Source organism: Gossypium arboreum, chromosome 4 (genome assembly GCF_025698485.1).
Source record: "Gossypium arboreum isolate Shixiya-1 chromosome 4, ASM2569848v2, whole genome shotgun sequence".
NCBI lineage: Eukaryota > Viridiplantae > Streptophyta > Magnoliopsida > Malvales > Malvaceae > Gossypium > Gossypium arboreum.
The window spans coordinates 3207603-3226857 of NC_069073.1; the positions used below are offsets into that span (position 1 = coordinate 3207603).

At 31.6% G+C, this 19255-nt stretch overlaps 2 protein-coding genes and 1 long non-coding RNA gene across 3 annotated transcripts; 1 reads left to right on the forward strand and 2 right to left on the reverse strand.

Moving 5' to 3' along the window:
• Positions 1-1388: 1388 nt before the first annotated feature.
• LOC108458867 (nuclear pore complex protein NUP1-like) lies at positions 1389-4701 on the reverse strand. The gene is made up of 8 exons (XM_017758266.1): positions 4684-4701; positions 4479-4637; positions 4112-4308; positions 3829-3903; positions 2723-3229; positions 2417-2673; positions 1839-2354; positions 1389-1768 (listed from the first exon to the last, which is right to left on the reverse strand). The coding sequence occupies exons 1-8, from the start codon at positions 4699-4701 to the stop codon at positions 1389-1391; spliced, it is 2109 nt and encodes a 702-aa protein (XP_017613755.1).
• Positions 4702-6514: 1813 nt separating this feature from the next.
• On the reverse strand, positions 6515-7417 carry LOC128291902 (uncharacterized). Its single transcript, XR_008281888.1, has 2 exons — positions 7295-7417; positions 6515-6948 (listed from the first exon to the last, which is right to left on the reverse strand). It is a non-coding gene; the product is annotated as an uncharacterized LOC128291902 (long non-coding RNA).
• A 3018-nt stretch (positions 7418-10435) lies between these two features.
• LOC108459863 (uncharacterized) lies at positions 10436-13291 on the forward strand. Its single transcript, XM_017759258.2, has 2 exons — positions 10436-10915; positions 12454-13291. Exons 1-2 carry the CDS (start codon positions 10723-10725, stop codon positions 13128-13130), a joined length of 870 nt encoding a protein of 289 aa, XP_017614747.2. The 5' UTR covers positions 10436-10722; the 3' UTR covers positions 13131-13291.
• Positions 13292-19255: the final 5964 nt, after the last annotated feature.

Sequence of the window (19255 nt, forward strand, 5' to 3'; positions counted from 1 at the left end):
AAAAGCATTCTGAGTTTCACCTTTAAAATGGAGCTATTAATAGAGGGGCTCTGGACCTATATAAGTTTTCTGGTTCAATGCTTCACCTTCAAAGCTAGAGAAGTGCATAGGCTTTCTCCAGAGATGATGGTGATGGTGATGGTAGTCTGAGAAGACTACTTCTCTTTCTACCGATGCTGACATGGTCAGAGGGAATGTTTACAAGCTTGATTAATAAAAAAAATGAAGATTTTACAGGACACCTTTTCTCAATCGGTGGCATTGCAATTAGATGCCAAAAGTCCCATTTAGTCTTTGGTGATAAACTACTGAATGGGAATGTAAGAATAGAGGGATTTCATGAGCAATAATACCCTTGGAGTGAATGGATAGTTAAGGATACAAAGACAATTAAAGCATCATTAGTATTGTAAACACAAAGCAAATAGGATGATTTTTATAAGCTAAATCGAAATTTAATGAAGACTCCTTTGCTAGATGTGAAGCAAGAGTCGAATGGTGGGTGTCAATGGCTACGAAAGCCATCTTTCCCTCTTGTTGCACCGCAGTTACGGTAATGACGAGGGGAGAATATTCTGATGCCTTGGGTGGACTTGAGTGAGGGAGGAACCGAAATTGGGGACATCCCTTGCCTTCATTCGTTCACAATTTGGAAAGGAGGATAAACTATGTGAACCTTATCTTACCAACAATGGTTTCTTGAATATTTTCTTTGCCCAATTGTAAACTTTTACCTAGAAGCAATTCCACACAACATCTTCCTTAGTGATGCTCATTTTAATAGCTTCATTTTAAAGGTGAAACTCAGAATGCTTTTCCAGTATCTACTTGCAAAACCATGGAACCACCTAGAATGAATGTCAAAGAGAAGAATGGTCCCAAAGGATTTTCTAATCGCCGCTGCCTGTTATAATTTATGATAGAATACTTGAGCTCAACAAACTATGATTCTACAAACCCTTTAAAAGAAGAAGAAAAGAGATTATCCCTAAAATGAACTTCATAACCATTTCCATAGTCTTTGATTCTTTTTACCATCGATTTATGTTACATATAAGGGTACACAGAACAAGGCCAAAAGCACAATAGCTCAAACCAGAAAATTTATCAGCTAACTAATACTAATAGTACAGTTCCAAATGTTGTCTCAATTTTTTATCAGGAAGAACATACAAAATTGCGACCAACTTCTGCCAGCAGCCCATAGAAATGATGAAATAACAGCAACATTTTTAACAGCTCCTCACATTTGTGCCGGCATCAATGACATTCTGATGGCTACAACATACAGCAACAATCAGCAGCTCCTCTAATCTGCCACAATAATTATTCAATCAATCACTTCAGTCTCTCGCATGAAAGAGTTGCCTCGAAGTAATTAAACCTTTTTACTTCTTCCGCTGTTTGCGGACCTTCACATATTTTCTGGCAGACTTGTCACCACCACTGGTGCCCAATGAGAAGCTCTCTCCACCACCAAATTCAAGACTACCAGAAGCCAGAAATGGAGATGGATTCTGTGGTGCGGCCATGCTTGGTAGGGTTCCAAATGGGACAGAACCTGCTGCCGGTGGGTTTGATGCACCAAAAACGAACCCAGAAGCGGGTGGTGAGATTGGCTGTTGACTAAATGTCACAACAGCCGGTGAAGCCTGAAATGTGTCCTCCACCATACTATCTTCCTTTTGATCATTATTACTAGAGCGCGTTGACCCAAAGACCAAGCCAGGACTCGTCTTACCAAACACAGGCTGTGACGGAGTGGCAGCTGCAGCGGAGGTGAATGAAAATATAAAACTTGAAGAGGCACCGGTGGATGAGCCAAAGAGTAGATGCACCGCTAGGAGCACTAACAGAAGTTGATGATCCAAAGGAAAAGCCTGATGATGAACCAAATGTGGGTGTCTTGGGAGCTTGCCAAGTGGATCCAAATGCACCATCACCAATGCCACTGCTAGAGCTTAGAGAGTTGGTTTCTGAAGAGGAAGAACTTATTCCAAAACTTGAACCTGAACTAAAAGGCTTAGCTACAGATGCCGAAGACCCAAAAATCGAACTGCCAGAGGAAAAGGTTGCATTCCCAGTCAATCCAAAGGATGGAGATGATGCGGATGAGGAGAACTGAATGGGCGTGCTCTGAGTTGAGGTACCAATGCCAGTTCCTGTAGCAGATGCTTGGGTATTTACAGCATTGAAAGGATTTAAACCCTGAGATTGTGAAGCAGATGTGGATGTAGCTGGAGCACTGAATCCAAAGATGTTGCTTCCAGTGATCGTGACTGCAGCTTTAGCGGCAAAAATACTACTTCCTGTACCAGATACTGGCAAAGACGTACCACCAAAAATACTACTACCTGTGCTTGTTGCAGATGTACCACCAGAGATGCCATGCCAGTGCTTGTAGTTGCAGATGTACCGCCAAATAAACCAGTGGCCGTGCTTGTAGTTGCAGATGTACCACCAAAGATACCATTGCCTGTGCTTGTACCTACAGATGTACCACCGAAGATACCATTGCTTGTGCTTGTCACTGGGGAAAATGTGCTGCTGAAAAAGCCATTTCCAGAGTTCGTAATAGTGGAAGATACACCACTGGAACTGCTATTTCCAGAGCTTGCGACTTCAGCTGTTGTACCGGCAGAGCTGCTTGCAGCACTTGTACCACCAAAAATACTACTTCCAGAGCCAGTAAAAGCAGATGTACTACCAAAAGGAAAGATACCTACATTGCCAAGTTTTTGTATTCTGTGTCTTAGATTCAGTTGCTTCCCCTGAAGTTGCTGATAATGTTGAAACTGAGGTTGATGGGTCCCCAGAGGATGAAAACTTGAAAACAGGTTCACCTGTAAAGGAAGGGATTGAAGCCTCCACAGAAAGGCTGCTGGTAAAGCTGTTGCTGGCATTCGCAGTTGCACTTGCGGAGGTGATGGTAGCAGCAGAAGAGTCATTTTTGGTGGCAGTTGCACTGGAGGAACTTTGACAATTACTCGGGACTAGAGAAGGCTCCAGAGAAGAGAACGAGAAAGGACTAGAAGCACAAGACCCATTATTAAAGGTAGAACCATCTGCTGACGCACCAAACTTGAACTTACTTCCAGCTGATATTGAAGTTGCTACAGAAAAGGTCATTGCAGCTTCAGGTGTCCTACAGAAGATGCCATTCAGATTGCTCTGCTTATCAGTTTTATCTGACAAATAATTGGTTGTACCAGGAGCAGTAGTAGCACAGCTGAAAGAAAGAAAGGGGGAATGTTAGCAATATTGGCAGTTTTATCTGACAAATAGTAAGGCAACAAAGCATTAAAGAAAGAAAGGGGGATTGTTAGCTATGTCATGGACAACCAACTGATCCAAAAGTGAAGCTTATGGATATCCCTCCTCAATCCAATATCATGCGCTTTAAAACCTATATCATGCTGATCAACTGATCCTATATCATTGTCTAATACTGAACTCCTGCGCTTTAAAACCTGCTAAGAAAAGAAAATATCCACTGAATGGTACTCTCTAGACAGAAAGAGGAAAAAACACCCTCAAAGGAAGAAATACAAAGATCCTGAATAAGTAACCCTTGTGAAGAGCCAGAAATTCTGTTTTGGTCCCAAGCATCCAAAAGTAAAGCTTATGGATATCCCTCCTCTATCCAATATCATGCGCTTTAAAACCTATATCATGCTGATCAACTGATCCTATATCATTGTCTAATACTGAACTCCTGCGCTTTAAAACCTGCTAAGAAAAGAAAATATCCACTGAATGGTACTCTCTAGACAGAAAGAGGAAAAAACACCCTCAAAGGGAGAAATACAAAGATCATGAATAAGTAACCCTTGTGTAGAGCCAGAAATTCTCTTTTGCTCCCAAGCACCCTGAGATGATGATGAAGGTCCACCAAAAGCATCACTTGCAGTGCAAGAACTCTCAAAGAATAAGCCAAATACTCGGATTAGACAAATGACAAACAAGCAATTAAAGAAGAGGAAAGATAGCAAAGCATATCAACCTTGAGGGGAGTTGATGAATTAACCCTGGAAAAAGGTGTCCGTGCCATGCTGTATATTGCAGACCTGCCCCTTAATCTTGGGGGTCACAAAACTGTTTCCAAGATTACCAACAAGACCGGAAGATCTTGGCACAAAGTGACATTGTGGAAGACATAGAAGGGAAACTTTTATTGCTTGAACAAGTTAAATCTCCCCTAGGCACTTGATTTTGTAGTCCAGGCCTTGATACAGATTCTTTTGGCGTCCTACTATCCATGTAAGCTTTTGCAAGCTCAGCAGGTGAAGCAACAACATCTTCATTGACCTGCAGAACCATAAAAGTGTTTTTCTTCTTTTTTCAATCTATGAAATTAAAATTATACAGACTAGTAAAAATCATTTGAAGATATGTTAGCCCAAAAGTAAATTGAAGGAAAGAAAGCTTTTCTTGAGCTGACAACAGGTGTTGAAATACGATGGTTCTCAGTCACTAACTGGGGTCTTTGGAAGTTCTTTCTTGTCATGAGATACCACTGAGATCAATTCAGGCCTCTTTTCTTCATTTCCACCAGGAATATCAGCACTTCTTGTGCATAGTAACCTCGTCAAATGATCAATGAACCGCAACACGTCACGTTTTATTTTTTGATTTTGCTGAGACTCTTAACAGATTTACAAAGTCAAAAGTATTTTAGAGTACTTCAAGAGACTGAACCATGACAGGTTGAAAATTTTGAACCTGACTTGATGACTTATCACATATTAGTTTAGCTTAAGTGATAACATGCTCCCCATCAATGACCTATATATCCTAAGTCATGAGACCATGCACAACATTTTCAGTTTGACATGGATTTCACTTGTCTAAGCACCCTAATGTGTTCTCACTTTATAAACTTATAACAACGGTTAGCAAAATTATTGAAAATAATATTGACGTGTTAACAATTTATTTTTGATTATTCTAAGATTATGAATTTTGTTCTAAAAATTATCATTGAATCATATTATGATAACATAATTGACAACAATTAAAACTATTCTATTCTTTATTTTATTGCAGTGAAGTTATAGGAAAAGTAGTAAATAGGGAAAGAATTGTAAAAATAATGATATTATCAATTTTCAATAATTTAATGCTATATCGACAAATTTCATTCTAAATTTAGGATTTAATTTTTTTCAAAATAAAAATACTCATATGACATTAAACTATTGAAAAAGGAAACGGATGACGTGGTGTCATTATTTCATACAATCTTTTGTACATGACAAACAGACCGAATATGTAATATAATCAACCCCTTAATTAGTTGATGATTTTTGTTTTCATTGCAATTGAGAGAAAATAAAAAAAAAATTAATTGCAACTTATCAATTAGGTGAGGATTTTATAAATTACTGTGTAAAATACGAAATAAAATTTATGTTACGTTTTCTATGTGACTTCTCAATTTGATTTAATCTTTTAAAATTTATGAAGATATATGCTATTAAAAATTAAAAATTAATTTCAGCCCCCTAAAAAAAATTTTAGCTTCGCCCCTGAATTCCACTATTGTAATCGAAGTCATATTATACAAAAGGTATGTACCCAACATACCAATTTTTGACCCACTACCTTGAGAGCACAAGTTTTCAGCATATCAAAATACATGAGAGTCATGCACATATAGTAATTCGCTTACTCAAGATTTAGGTAAGTTACACTATGAATTTCACAAGTAAGTTAATTCATAAATGGTTTTAGGATTAATTTAACTTGGGTCTTGTCGAATGTGTTTTCAATCCAAGCAAACATATTTATATCTTTATTTCTAAGTCATCCAGCTCTGATAGCAGTGGCAAACTATCTCACCAATTGAACTTATAAATAACATAATAGTCCTAACATGAATTATTTGCTTAGTTTGACCCATGAACTATCAACCATTTAGATTACCTTACTAATATAAGTTACCTTTTGCATTACAACCAATTCATATAATGCAACTTAATAATAGTTAAACTTTAAATAATCAATAAGTCAAATTTGCTTAACCATTTGCTTGACATGCAAAACCATTAAAAACATTTTAGCATAAAGATAATAAATGACATTTGTATATTTTCTTGAATAATTAATTTGACCATTTTGATAATTTCTCAAATATGATGATTTAGTAAACTAAGAGCACACAAAACCTAATAGATAAAGATCTTTCTTGCGTTTATTTATAAATCTTCTTTTGTGAAGGTCAAGAATTTGGCGAATAAAACCATTAGGTTCTTACTACTCACGAATTATTATTTATCCAACTCATCTTAGACATCTGTAAGTCACCTTGATGAGGCCATATTGTTAGCTCAATTTTTTTCTTTAAGCAATATATTTAGGAGGTGTTTGGTTCACTCATAATGTTACGTTTCGGAATGAGATTATAGTATTTGGATTATCAATATTCCGAGCATCTCATAATCTCATATTTCGAGCAACACATCACTCATTTGACTAACATTCTAGTCTTGAGAGCAAATAGATGGACGCCAACTTTCAAGTACTAAATTGTGAATTTTTAAACATTCAGTGCTAAGTTGAAATTTTGGTTACACTTTTGTCACTAACTAATCACTATCAAATGGTCACCCCCCCCCCAATGAAATCTACCATCTTGGAAGTCAGCTATGCAATGGATTCTACCAATATAAGAATTATGATTGTATAGCCTAAATTATGCCCGGCCCAAAACCAAATAAAACAATTACAGAACCCAAACAGCAGGCCCAATCCACATCAAATGACCTAGATAATAAAAAACCTAAAGCCCACCTAGCCCAACAAACTAAACATTTTCAGCAGCCAAAAAAACCCTAGTCACCAAGTTTTCAGCCGCCACTCCCCTTAGCCTTAGCCATCACGCGCGCCACCACCACCGTTCGGGGCACCAACCGCCGGCCTTCCATGCGCCTGACACTCATCTATCACCTGCAAAGAAGATTCGCACGCAAGCAGTAAAAACGAGGAAGAAAAACGACAAAAAATAGGAGTAAATAATCTTGTAAATGGCTTTAAAAGCCACAATCTCATCTTTGAAAAGGGGTTTTTTTTGTTTTATTTTTGGATACAAAAAAGAAATCTGAAATACAAAGAAAAAAAAGGGTTGCAGAATATTAATCAAAAATTTTCAAAGCAAAGAGGTGACGGTTCTTTTTTTTTCTTCTTTTCGATTTGACCCAATATTTCACTTTTTTTTTTGTGTGGTTCTTCTTTCTTTTTCATTTTTTGGACTATTTATAAAAAAAAAAGAAAAGGATAAAAGCGAGTAACTCACCTGAATCGTAGACCGTTGGTATATATCGGAGTTTCTTCTCTGTTGAAACCAAATCTAATAAAGAGGGTGATACTATCTTTTGATTCTTTGCTATCATAGAGATTAGATTCTTGATTGCAAGTCCGAACGGAGTTAGAATCGAATGGACCACCTTCCGTGGCCACCGTTTGCGGTGGCTACATGGCGACTTGAATTTGTCTTCTTTGGGTTGAATGGATGAAAGCGGCTAGGGTTAATATCAAAAAGGGAAGGGTTGATTGATCTGTTAAAGAGGATTTTATATGCTTGAGGATTGGGGGGTATTTTCCTAATTAACCCTCCATTTCCTTTGCATATTTCATTTCAACCCTTTTGTTTTTTTTCTTTAATTCGATTTAAATTTCAATCAATTAGCCTTTTATTTTATTTTATTTTAATTCATTGGTTCATTCATTTATTTATTTGTTTGTATATTTTATTCGTTTATATATTTATGTTGATTTTGTACTCAATTGTTAATTGTTCCTCCATTCTTTTATTTCATTACTATCACCTTATTACTTGTCACTTTTTATAATCATTCATTTATTCATCACTTTTTTCATATATTTTATATTATCGTCAACTTTAAATATTTCACATATGTTATTTCTTTTAAATTTTTATACGTATTATTCATTTTAAAATTTTTATATACATCTTTGTATTTTAAGTTATTATGTATATATACGTATATATTATTTATCTCAATATTCTATCATATTATCTAGTAGTATCGTTTTATATGATAATTATGTTAAATTCTCTTTATTATTTGTTATAAACATTTCTACTATTATTAATTTTAAATTTTCATATGTTATTTATATTAAACTTTTGTATATATCTTTTATATGTTAATGATTTTAAATTAATTTATTGTTATTTGTTTTGAACTTTCTATATATTACTTATTTTAAATTTTTATCTTAAAATTTTACTTTGTATTATATTTATATATAAATTTTCATTTAAACTCTTTTATACATTTTATTTTATTATATGTAAATATATATATATATATTATTTATATTAAACTATTTTTTATTATCACTGCTATTATTCTTATTTTTGTACTATTATTTTTATTGATAACATTATTATTGTTATATTTAGTATTATTATTGCTTTTATCATAGCTACTACTACTATTATTATAGTTTTTTTCTTTTTGCTCTCACATTTACGTATTTCTTTTATATATAATACATTGATTCCATTTCAGCATTTTATTATTTATTCGTTTATACCTTTATATAATTTCAAACTTTGAATTCTTTGTTACTTTGTATCATTATTTTGTTTCATACAATACTTATTTATATTTTACTATTATTGTTATTTTATCATTTTTATTTAAATTACAAATTTGTGTGCATATTTTACATAATACTTATTTGCATTATTTTTATTATCATCGTTATTATTATTATTATTATTTTAAAAAATATAAAAAATAAATTCACTTGATGCTTCTTTATTCATATGTTTATTTGCTTATCCTCAATTTAAAAATTAAGTTTTCACTAGAATTTTCTTTGTTATTTCATGTATCATTGTATTTATTTTTATTTTGTTTTATTCTCATCTTACTATATATCTATTCATTTATTCATATATGTCTCTATATACCGCAAGTTTATGTTATTCATTAATATTAGTGTATTTATATCATCTTCGTTATTATTTTATTACGTACATCGATACTGCAATTTGTTTTCTCATTTTACCATAAAAATTATAATTACATTAATTTTTTTTACCCGACACATAAAATTGTGCTTTCTAAAGTAAAGCAATATTCTGTATTTGGAAATTCGAGAAATCGTGCTCTAACTTACTGGGTTTCGATTTTTTCTCGTTTAACCTAAATAACAGCATATTCTTTTAAATCATAATACGAGTTTTAAATAAAATACTTACTCTCTGAGATTTGAGGTGTTGTGTCCTAACTTACTGGATATAATATCTTATTACCTCGAGATAAGATTTTTTTGCAAATAAGGCAATATTTCGTGTTTTGAAATTTCGAGAAATCGTGCCCTACGTGTTGGGTTTCGATTTATCATTTGACCAAATAAACGGATATCCTTTTTAAAATTTCAATGCATGAGTTTTGAAAATCATGAGATGATTTGGGGTATCGATGGTTGGAAATGTCGTGTCCTACGTGTTGGATGTGATATTTTACTCCTTCGAAATAAGAGAATCTTAATATCCACTTCAAGTTATTTAAACATTCATAAAAAGGGATCGTATTTCAAAATTTATTTTAAATATTTTTTAATTTTCGATATTAAGACATTAATTAATCAATTAGGTACCAATTTTGGGCGTTACGAGGGTGCTAATCCTTTCTCGTACGTAATCGACTCCCGAACCCGTTGTCTCAAATTTTGTAGACTAAAATGTCATTTTAATAAATTAAAATGTTTTATTAAAATAAGGGTGACCCGATCACACCCAATAAGGATCGGTGGCGACTCCCGTTTTAATTTTCACTTTCAAAACCAAAGTCGATTCCCAGTTTTTTTCAAAAAAATGGTTTCGACAATGATAACAAGCTTTATTCAATTTATGAAGAAAGTTTTCCCAGTTTTTTTTGCTACCTCACTCATTTAAGAGTTCAAAGGTAAAAGAAAGCAACCTGGTGGGTCGAAATGTAAGAGAAAGTTCAGTGCAGGAACAAATTTCCTTTACCTTCTTTAAGAGTGATTACTATAAGAGAGTTTTATGCATGAAATCGACAGTAGAAACAACTTGGAAGGGTAAAAAAATGGTTACTATCAGGAGGATTTACAGGATATGGTAGCAAAATCAAAGAAATCACTTTGAAGTTCACTACATTTTAATCAGGAGGATTTGTCATATGGGAGATGGAGGATCTACAAATTTAGGTAAGGAGCTCAGTAAAATCAGTTCATGTTAACTACATCTTAGTCAGGATTTACAGAATTTAACAGACATGTTATAAGGGAGGTGGCAAGGGTTATATTTATCTCCACAATCCGCTCCCATCATTTAATAAAATCTTCAATTTAAATATATTTTTATAAATATAACTGTTGAATTTTTTTATTAAAACTTTTTGTTTATAAAAAGAGAGAGAGAGAGAATGGATGAAACAAATAAAAATCATATAAAATAGGTAATTGATCCCTTCTTCATGTATAAAAGCCAAAAAGAGGGTGTTTCCTCTTTAACAAGTTATACCTCCTCCATGACTAACCTATATATATACATATAAACGTTGGAAAAGCAGGAGAAGCAAAAAAGGAATTGCTTAATATAGTTAACAATCCAATTCCAAAATTCCAATTTCATACATATGCATAGGAAAAGTTAGATATAAATTTGATAGAGCAAATGAAACAGAAAAAGTGTATAGTTTTTGGCAGGATCGGTCCAGCATGATGAGGTCAACAACTAGTGGGGTTTCAGCGGCCGCCCTTCCTCAGCAGCAACCTTCTCAATCTTCAACATCTACTGGGATTTCAGCGGCCGCCCGTCCTCAGCAGTTACCTTCACAGTCTCTTACTTTCAAACCCAAATCAGAATGGGTTCATGAAAATGAAGCTACCGTCTTGTTGCTTTATCTTCCTGGTATTTCTTCTTTTTTAACATTTTCTCTTTATTTCTAATTCATATTCCTTTTTTTTTAAAGGCTTTATCTTTTTTTTTTTAAATATCAAATAATTTATTTAACATTTTTACTTAAAACCGATTAAATATTTACTCAATCGATATCGATATTATTGATAAAATATGTTTATTTTATTTAAGGATTAAAGTTAATTCAATCGATAATATTTAATTATTGTAATCATATGTAATAAATAAAAATTTCCATATTATTACATTGATAACCAAATTCATTATAGATTCGACTATATATGTTATTTTTGACCTAATAACTAAAACTACTCATACCCTACTCAACCCATAAATAGGAAAATAATGCGTTTCAATGCACTTGAGCCCACGTCCTCTGAATTGACAACAATACATATACCAATCTTAACAACATTTATCTTTTCAGTTTAAGTTTTTAAGTATATATATATATATATATATATTTTTTTAAAGTTTTGGCATACTATATTGAATGATAAGTGGCATATTTTTAATTATTAATACATAAATGATTTATTATAGGTATAATAATTCTAGGATTTAGACAAATTATCGTTATGAGCGATTTATTAGCATTTTAAATTGAGAAATGATAATATAAAATAGAGATATTTTCTTTTTCTATAATTTAATGTCATATCAGTAATTTCATCATGAATTTTAGGATTTTCATATAGATTTAATTTTTTCAAGATTTGATATCTTGATGTGGCATTAAACTATTAGAAAATTGATCTGAGATGACGTAATGTCATTGTTTTATACAATTATTTCCCAATGTGATTTATTATACATATAGTGAAGATTATTTTGCTAGCATTTAGACAAATTAATTTCCTATTTTGTTAAACATATTACAATTAATTATTATTGAACTAAGTTTTAAATGAACTAAAATTAAAGTTAACTATTAAAATAGTCACTTTTATCTACCTCAAGTTACATTTAGTTATTTATGTTTGAAATATTATATTTTCGTCACTTACATTAACTTGTTATAACATTTTAGTCACTGAGCCGTTAATTGTCGTTAACGGTGCAACGATAAGTTGACGTGGCATGTTAAATCATCATTTCAAACAAAAATTTTAGGTTAAATTATACAATTGTTTCCTATATTTTTTTCATTTGGAGCTAAAATTTAACCTAAAAAATTCATTTGAAATGATGATTTAACGTGTCATGTCAGCTTTTCGTTACACTGTTGACGACAATTAACGCTCAGTGACTAAAATGTTACAAAACAATAACGTAGGTGACTAAAATGTAACATTTCAAACATAAGTGACTAATATGTAACTTGAGACAAACAAAAATGACTATTTTGGCAATTTATCTTGAAAATTGATAATAATAATAATAACAATAATATTAAGTAGCATTAGTAGTCACCTAATTTATTTGAAATTTGTATTAATTTTGTTTCATAATATTAAAATTTAGTTTTAAACTAAAGATTGAGTAATGAAAAATGATGTGATTATGCATTAAAATTAATGGTGAAGCAGGGTTTACAATGGAGCAATTAACAATAAGCCCGGAGTACTCAGAACGAAGGGTAAAGGTTGAAGGGAAGCGTCGGCTTCCCAACAACAGATTGCTCCCTGTAAACGAAACATTCAACATTCCCGATGATTGCGACTTGTCTAACATGCTCAAAGAATTTGGAAAAGGCACTCTCTCCCTTAAATTCCCCAAGGTTTTACCACAGCAACATAAACAGACAGGGGTTAATGCCAAAAGTGATGAAGAGGAAAAGAAAGATCAAACTGATGATGCCAACAAGAAAGCAGCAGATGAAAGCAATGAGAATGGCAAGGAATATTCGTCCACGCCATCCATGCCCCAAAACAATCTGGAAAAGAAAAATCAGACTGATGATGCCAACAAGAGAGCAGCAGATGAAAGCAATGAGAATGGCAAGGAATATTCGTCCACGCCATCCATGCCCCAAAACAATCTGGAAAAGAAAAATCAGACTGATGATGCCAACAAGAGAGCAGCAGATGAAAGCAATAAGAATGGCAAGGAATATTCGTCCACGTCATCCATGCCCCAAAACAATCTGCAACCTTCCTCTCCGGATGTGAATTTGATGGTGAATGTGGGCGCAGCACTGCTGATTATTATGGGACTAGGAGCTTCTCTCTTCTATACCATTTCTCATCAACTAGGCACCTCTTAGTTCATCTCGTTCAACAAATTGTACTTAGTTTTATTGTTTAACAATTTAAGCATATAAATATTTATAACTCGTTAAATTAATTTTATATCAAACTCATCATTATATTGAAAAAACACTTATTACTCCGATAAGTAAATCCAATAAACTATTTTTCTTATTCAATTGTTTATGATTCCAAAACAATTTTCATATTAAACACAATATATCAAGAGTTATGTTGAATTAGTGGAGACATCGATTGATCATATATAATTAGAGTTAAAATAAAATGTAATGAAGTTCTGACTCGTAATCTATTAGTTACATTGTTATTTACTTAGAGAGTTGATCCAACAAAAATATCATGATTGAACTCCACATTATATACTACTAAAACTATTTACCTCAAGCTTTAGATCAATCACCTTGTAGTATGCGTGTTATCCTCGTAGGATATACGACACCACTTAAGGCTAAATTTGTTCACCTCATTTGATCTTTTTTATCTCATGGTCATCATGGTATCTTTTGCAATGAAAACGAGCATTACTCATATTGATAATGATAAAATCATTTGTTTAAGGCAAATGACCCATGACTATGTTCCATTTCATAATTCATAGGACGCTATTGATAGGATAACATTTACTATTTTTATCAAGCTATAATTCCACTCTTGTAAGCGAAGTCATATTATACATAAGCTATGTACCCATCATACCAGTTTTTCGACCCACTACTTTGAGAGCACAAGTTTTCATCATATCAAAGTACATGAGAGGTAATTCATTTACTCAAGATTTAGCAGTTACACTATGAACGTTACGAGTGAGTTAATTCATAAATGGTTTTAGGATTAATTCAACTTGGGTCATGTCTGATGTATTATCAGTCCAAACAAACACATTTATATCTCTATTTCTAGGAGTCATCCAACTCCAATAGCCAAGACATAATAGTCCTAACATGAATCATTTTCTCAGTTTGACTCATGGACTATCGACCATTTAGATTACCTACTAATATAAGTTACCTTTTGCTTTATAACCAATTCATCTAGTGCAACTTAATATTAGTTAAACTTTAAATAATCAATAAGTTATAATTTGCTTGGCATACAAAACCATTAAAAACATTTTAGATTAAAGATAATGACATTTGTATATTTTCATGAATAATTAGTTTGACCATTTTAATAATTTATCAAATATGATAGATTTATTAAACTAAGAGCACAAAAAACTTGACAGATAAGAATCCTTCGTTGCATTTATTTATAAGTCTTCTTTTGTAACGATCAAGAATTTGACGAACAAAATCCTTAGGTTCTTACTACTCACCAATTATTATTTATCCAACTCATCTTAGGCACCTATAGGCCACTTATTATCTTGACAAGGCCATCTTGTTAGCTCAATTTTTTCTCTAAGCAGTATAACTAGGGGTGTGTTTGGTTCACCTATTTGGATTGTCAACATTTCAGGCATCTCATAATCTCATATTACGGAGTATTAAGATGTCGTAATATAGAGTGTAATATTATTATGACTCATTTTACTATCCATTCCTAAGTTATCTTAGATTACGGGCTTAATATTAAATTTTGGACCAGTTTACCCATTGTTTTTATTATTTTAATCAATTTATGGTTTTTCTTAAATAAAATTTAAAAGTAATTAAAATATATATATATCTTTTTTCAATAGTGAAACCGTAAATGTCATGCATTACAATTATAATTATTATATTATATTTAATAATTTATTTATTAATATATTAATTATATATGGTTATATTTATAATTATGGTTAGTATTGCAATCACTTTTCACAATTATTATAATTACGATTTATAAATTTATTTCAACATTGTATATTTACTTATTAATATAGAATTTATAATAAAAAGTAAAATTGTAATAATTTATGCAAAATTGAGACTAAAAAATATTAAAGGAATTAAATTTGTTTAAAAAAACAAATTTTATAAAAAAAACAATTGAGTAAAATGTGCTTCTAAGTAATGTTAGATTCGTCAGTCAAACACTTGAATTTTATATTCCAGCCAAATGAACCAAACAAGGTAATTTCACATTACACCCATAGTATTACATTCTTGTAATCCTATTACAGAATGTAATCTAAAATTCGACAAACCAAATACATCTTAAATGTTATTCAAAATAAATAACTCCTTAATTTTCATTGGGCTATTTTTACAATAATGATGTACTTGTGAGGGCACATTAAGATCTTCTCCCTTAAAAGTTTTTTTGACAACATTTGGTGGAAGGAAGGATCCACTTTGCAGGGAAGATGAGCATATCCTCCAAGTTATTTTTTATATAGATGAACGTGTATTTAATCAAATGGCATATGTAACTAACACATCATTAAATTTATTTATTATATAATAAGGTCTGCAATCATTTTAATCATAATATTGCTATATGTGGCTCATGTAACCTACTAACAAATCATTAAATTTCTTTACATTCCAAAAAAATTGATAACAATTTGACGAGGCAAGTAGTAAAGAAACATTTGAGTGGCACTTGGTAGTGCCCACAATCGTCCATCCCTGCGACAGTGTTGGCAATTTATTAAAATAAAATCTTTTGGCTGGTAATTATGTTGCTATTTTGAAGATATGAAAGCCTAACTATGGAAACCAATTTGTTGCCTAGTGAAGATTGGATTGGATTAGATTGAACAATTACCATCCTTGGATTATGAAGAATCATTTATCGAGTTGTTATTTACCTTGAGAACTGAATCTCCATCAAATCGTGTTTTATTGGACTTTATTAGCATATTACTTTTGTTACTTTGTAATTGCTAATTTTAAGAGGTTGCTTTGTATACCTTCATTTTCAAAATTTTTGAAGATCTTAAATGTTACCATGCATTTATGAATTTTGGAGTTTTTGATGCAATTATGTTAGTGGTTAAGCTTGGAGATGAAACAGGGACTAAATTGTGGACATGAAATTTCTGTAATTTTTGAATTTATAGGGTTGTACAGGGATGAAATTGAAATCAAAATGAAAAACGTGGCTTAAATGTGAAAATTATGATAGCTTTGATTTTTCTGACTAACTTGAATAAAATGTAAAAATTTAGAGAAATTATGTAAAATGAAATTAAGTTCTCACATGCATTGAATATGATGTTATAAGGTAATTGGCACTGATAATTGGTAATGAATTATCATAGATCGGGATTTAAATCAATCGGAAGTTAATCAAGAAATAGGAGAAATTGCATATTAGTCTCTAACACTTTGTAGTTATCGTTTTCCAGGTAAGTTCATATGGAACTTTTTTTTTTATTATGCTTGATTTGTGTGATTGTATTTATTAATTATATATAAATATAATTTCAATAACTTATGGCATAAATATGATTATAATAGAAAATGTGAGATTTGTGAAAAATGCAGATAGATATACAATGTTGATTGAATGTAAATTTTATTACACGAGTGTATGATATATACATGGTGATGTTATATTATTAAAAGGTGTATATATATTATTTTGACATCAAGTAGACTAAATTGATGATATGTGATTATATTTTGAATTGTTGTTGGAACTGTACAAAGTTTGAGGAATGGAATAAATTGTAATAAATGATATTGATGTGTAAATCGTGCTTGAATGAATGATAGGATAGGATACAAATGGCATGCTAATAAGGTTATTCGTGTGTTGTACAGGATTTATATGAGATGTGATATAGATGTATGAAAAATCCACTGATGGTACCGGAATCCAACATTTGTTGCAGATTATTGAGTTTATCTCTATGGAGATTTAGGTGTGTTTTGGAGGGATGTATAACCTACAGGCTTGACACTCAGTGCCCAGGTGTGTATATGGATGGTATAGCTCGTTTGAGCAATCAAGTATGTTTTGGGTGGTTACGCGCGTTCCATATATATTCATTATATCTCATTGAGCTAAATGGTTACAGTTAAAAGAAACTGATTGTTTGATATTGTGCATTATGATTGGAATTGGTTATTTGAAATTGGAAATGTTGGAAATGTTGTTTCTGTTCAAAGGTTTCGATGGAAGATTATTGATTTGGATTGAATTGTATAAATTGAAAGTGTTAAATGACTGAAATGATGATATGTGTTCCGAATTGATATGTTATATGATGATTGAATAATCTTACTTAAGAATATAAATATTTGATGATATTGATTAAATGACATTAAATTGAGTTGAATGACATTGTATAAATAGAATTGCTTTGAGACTTACTTATGATGTTCTCACTATTGTTATGAATTGTGGTAACAAGGAAAATGCTTAGTTAATTACTTTGTTTGTAATATGAGAATCAAGGTAAGTTACATTGTTTTGAACCTATGAACTTACTAAGCATATTTAATGCTTACTCTGTTTCATTTTTTGTTTTCTGTAGTTAGCACTTTGCGGAACGTGTTTACCGAATCATCTCCAAGGCTCACACTATCCAACTTCTGTCTCAATAGATTTTTAATCCGTTCCAGGCCCGATTATGTGGCATGTGTATAGGTTTTGATGTGAAAATGTGTTTATTTTTGAATGGTGATGATATGGTCTATATAATATGCCTATTTTGGATTTATATATGATATGTATTTAGAGCTTGAATTGTATATGTTAAGTAATTGAGGTATTCATATCTTTGAACTAAGAACGTGATCGGTTTTTGGATGTTTTATTATGATGTTTGAAGTATGTTTGTCAGCATTGTGATATGTTATATTTGTAAATCTCTAATGGTTAATTTGATGGGGAAAAGAGTTGGAATAATGTGATAAGAATGGTATAGATTTGTACCAAATTAGTTGATTGGTTTGTTATGCTTATAACATTACTGTGAAATGGTGCCAATGAGACATTGGCTAGGTGATTAGGAATTTGATATACGGCATGTTTTGGTTAAGTTTGAAATGTTAAGATGATAGAAGTGTCTTGTTTGAGTAGTTGATGAATACTTAATTTGTTAAGCTTGACTATTCATGTAACACCCCTAACCCACATCCGTCGCCGGAATAAGGTTATAGGATGTTACCAAAGTTTATAGGAAAATTACAGATAATTCCACTATTTACTTATGTTCATATCAAAGCTGTCACTTGAGTCGTAGTCACTAAATTATTTATATCTAGAGCTACAGAATTCTAAATTAAGATCCGCTTAATATTTTGAAACTAGACTTAAATATCTTCCTACCATAAAAATTTCAGAATTTATAAGTTGGCCAATAAGTACAGTAAAATCTTCAAATTTATCACTGTTCTACTGTTTGATAGTTTCGACCTTTCTTCACTAAAAATTAATTATCTCTTAGTACGAGATTTGATGATGTTTCTGTTTGCTTCTATTGAAAATAGACTCATTAAGAATTTAAACATATAAATTTAAACCTCTAATTATTTTTTTAAATTTTTGATGATTTTCCAAAGTCAGAACAGGGAAACCCGAAATCATTCTGACATTGTCTCACAAAATTTATTATATCTCATAATTTACAATTCCGTTGCTTACAACATTTCTTCTACGAAAAACAAGACTCAATAAAATTTAATTTAATGCTTTATTAAACCTCTAATTCGATTTCGACAATTTTTTGTGATTTTTCAAAGTTGAACCATTTCTGTTGTCTAAAAACTATTTTAATGCTAATTTTACTCTTTCATGATTCTTTGTATTAACTTTTATTTAGACATACATAATCATTATACTTTTAGGCACCTCTTATGCATATTCGACTACTATTTTACCTCTCATCATTCAATCACATCAACATTATAAGGCAAATCATGCAAATACCACAATACCAAAACGCAAACCAAATAAATGACTAATATCTACATAACACCTATAGACTAACATTTAATCAAAATAACCTATACATGCTATTATAACCAGAATCAAATAATTCATAATTACCAATAGACCCAATGGATAGTATGATATGGCTTCGATAAGCTTCCAACCCGTTTGAGCTTCCGATAATCTGTAAGATAATAAATAAAACAAACATGTAAGCAATGAATGCCTAGTAAGCTCATATAATCTTTAATCATACTAATTTATTTCAATTATAAAACTTTACATATAAAAAATAACCCATTATTGTTAC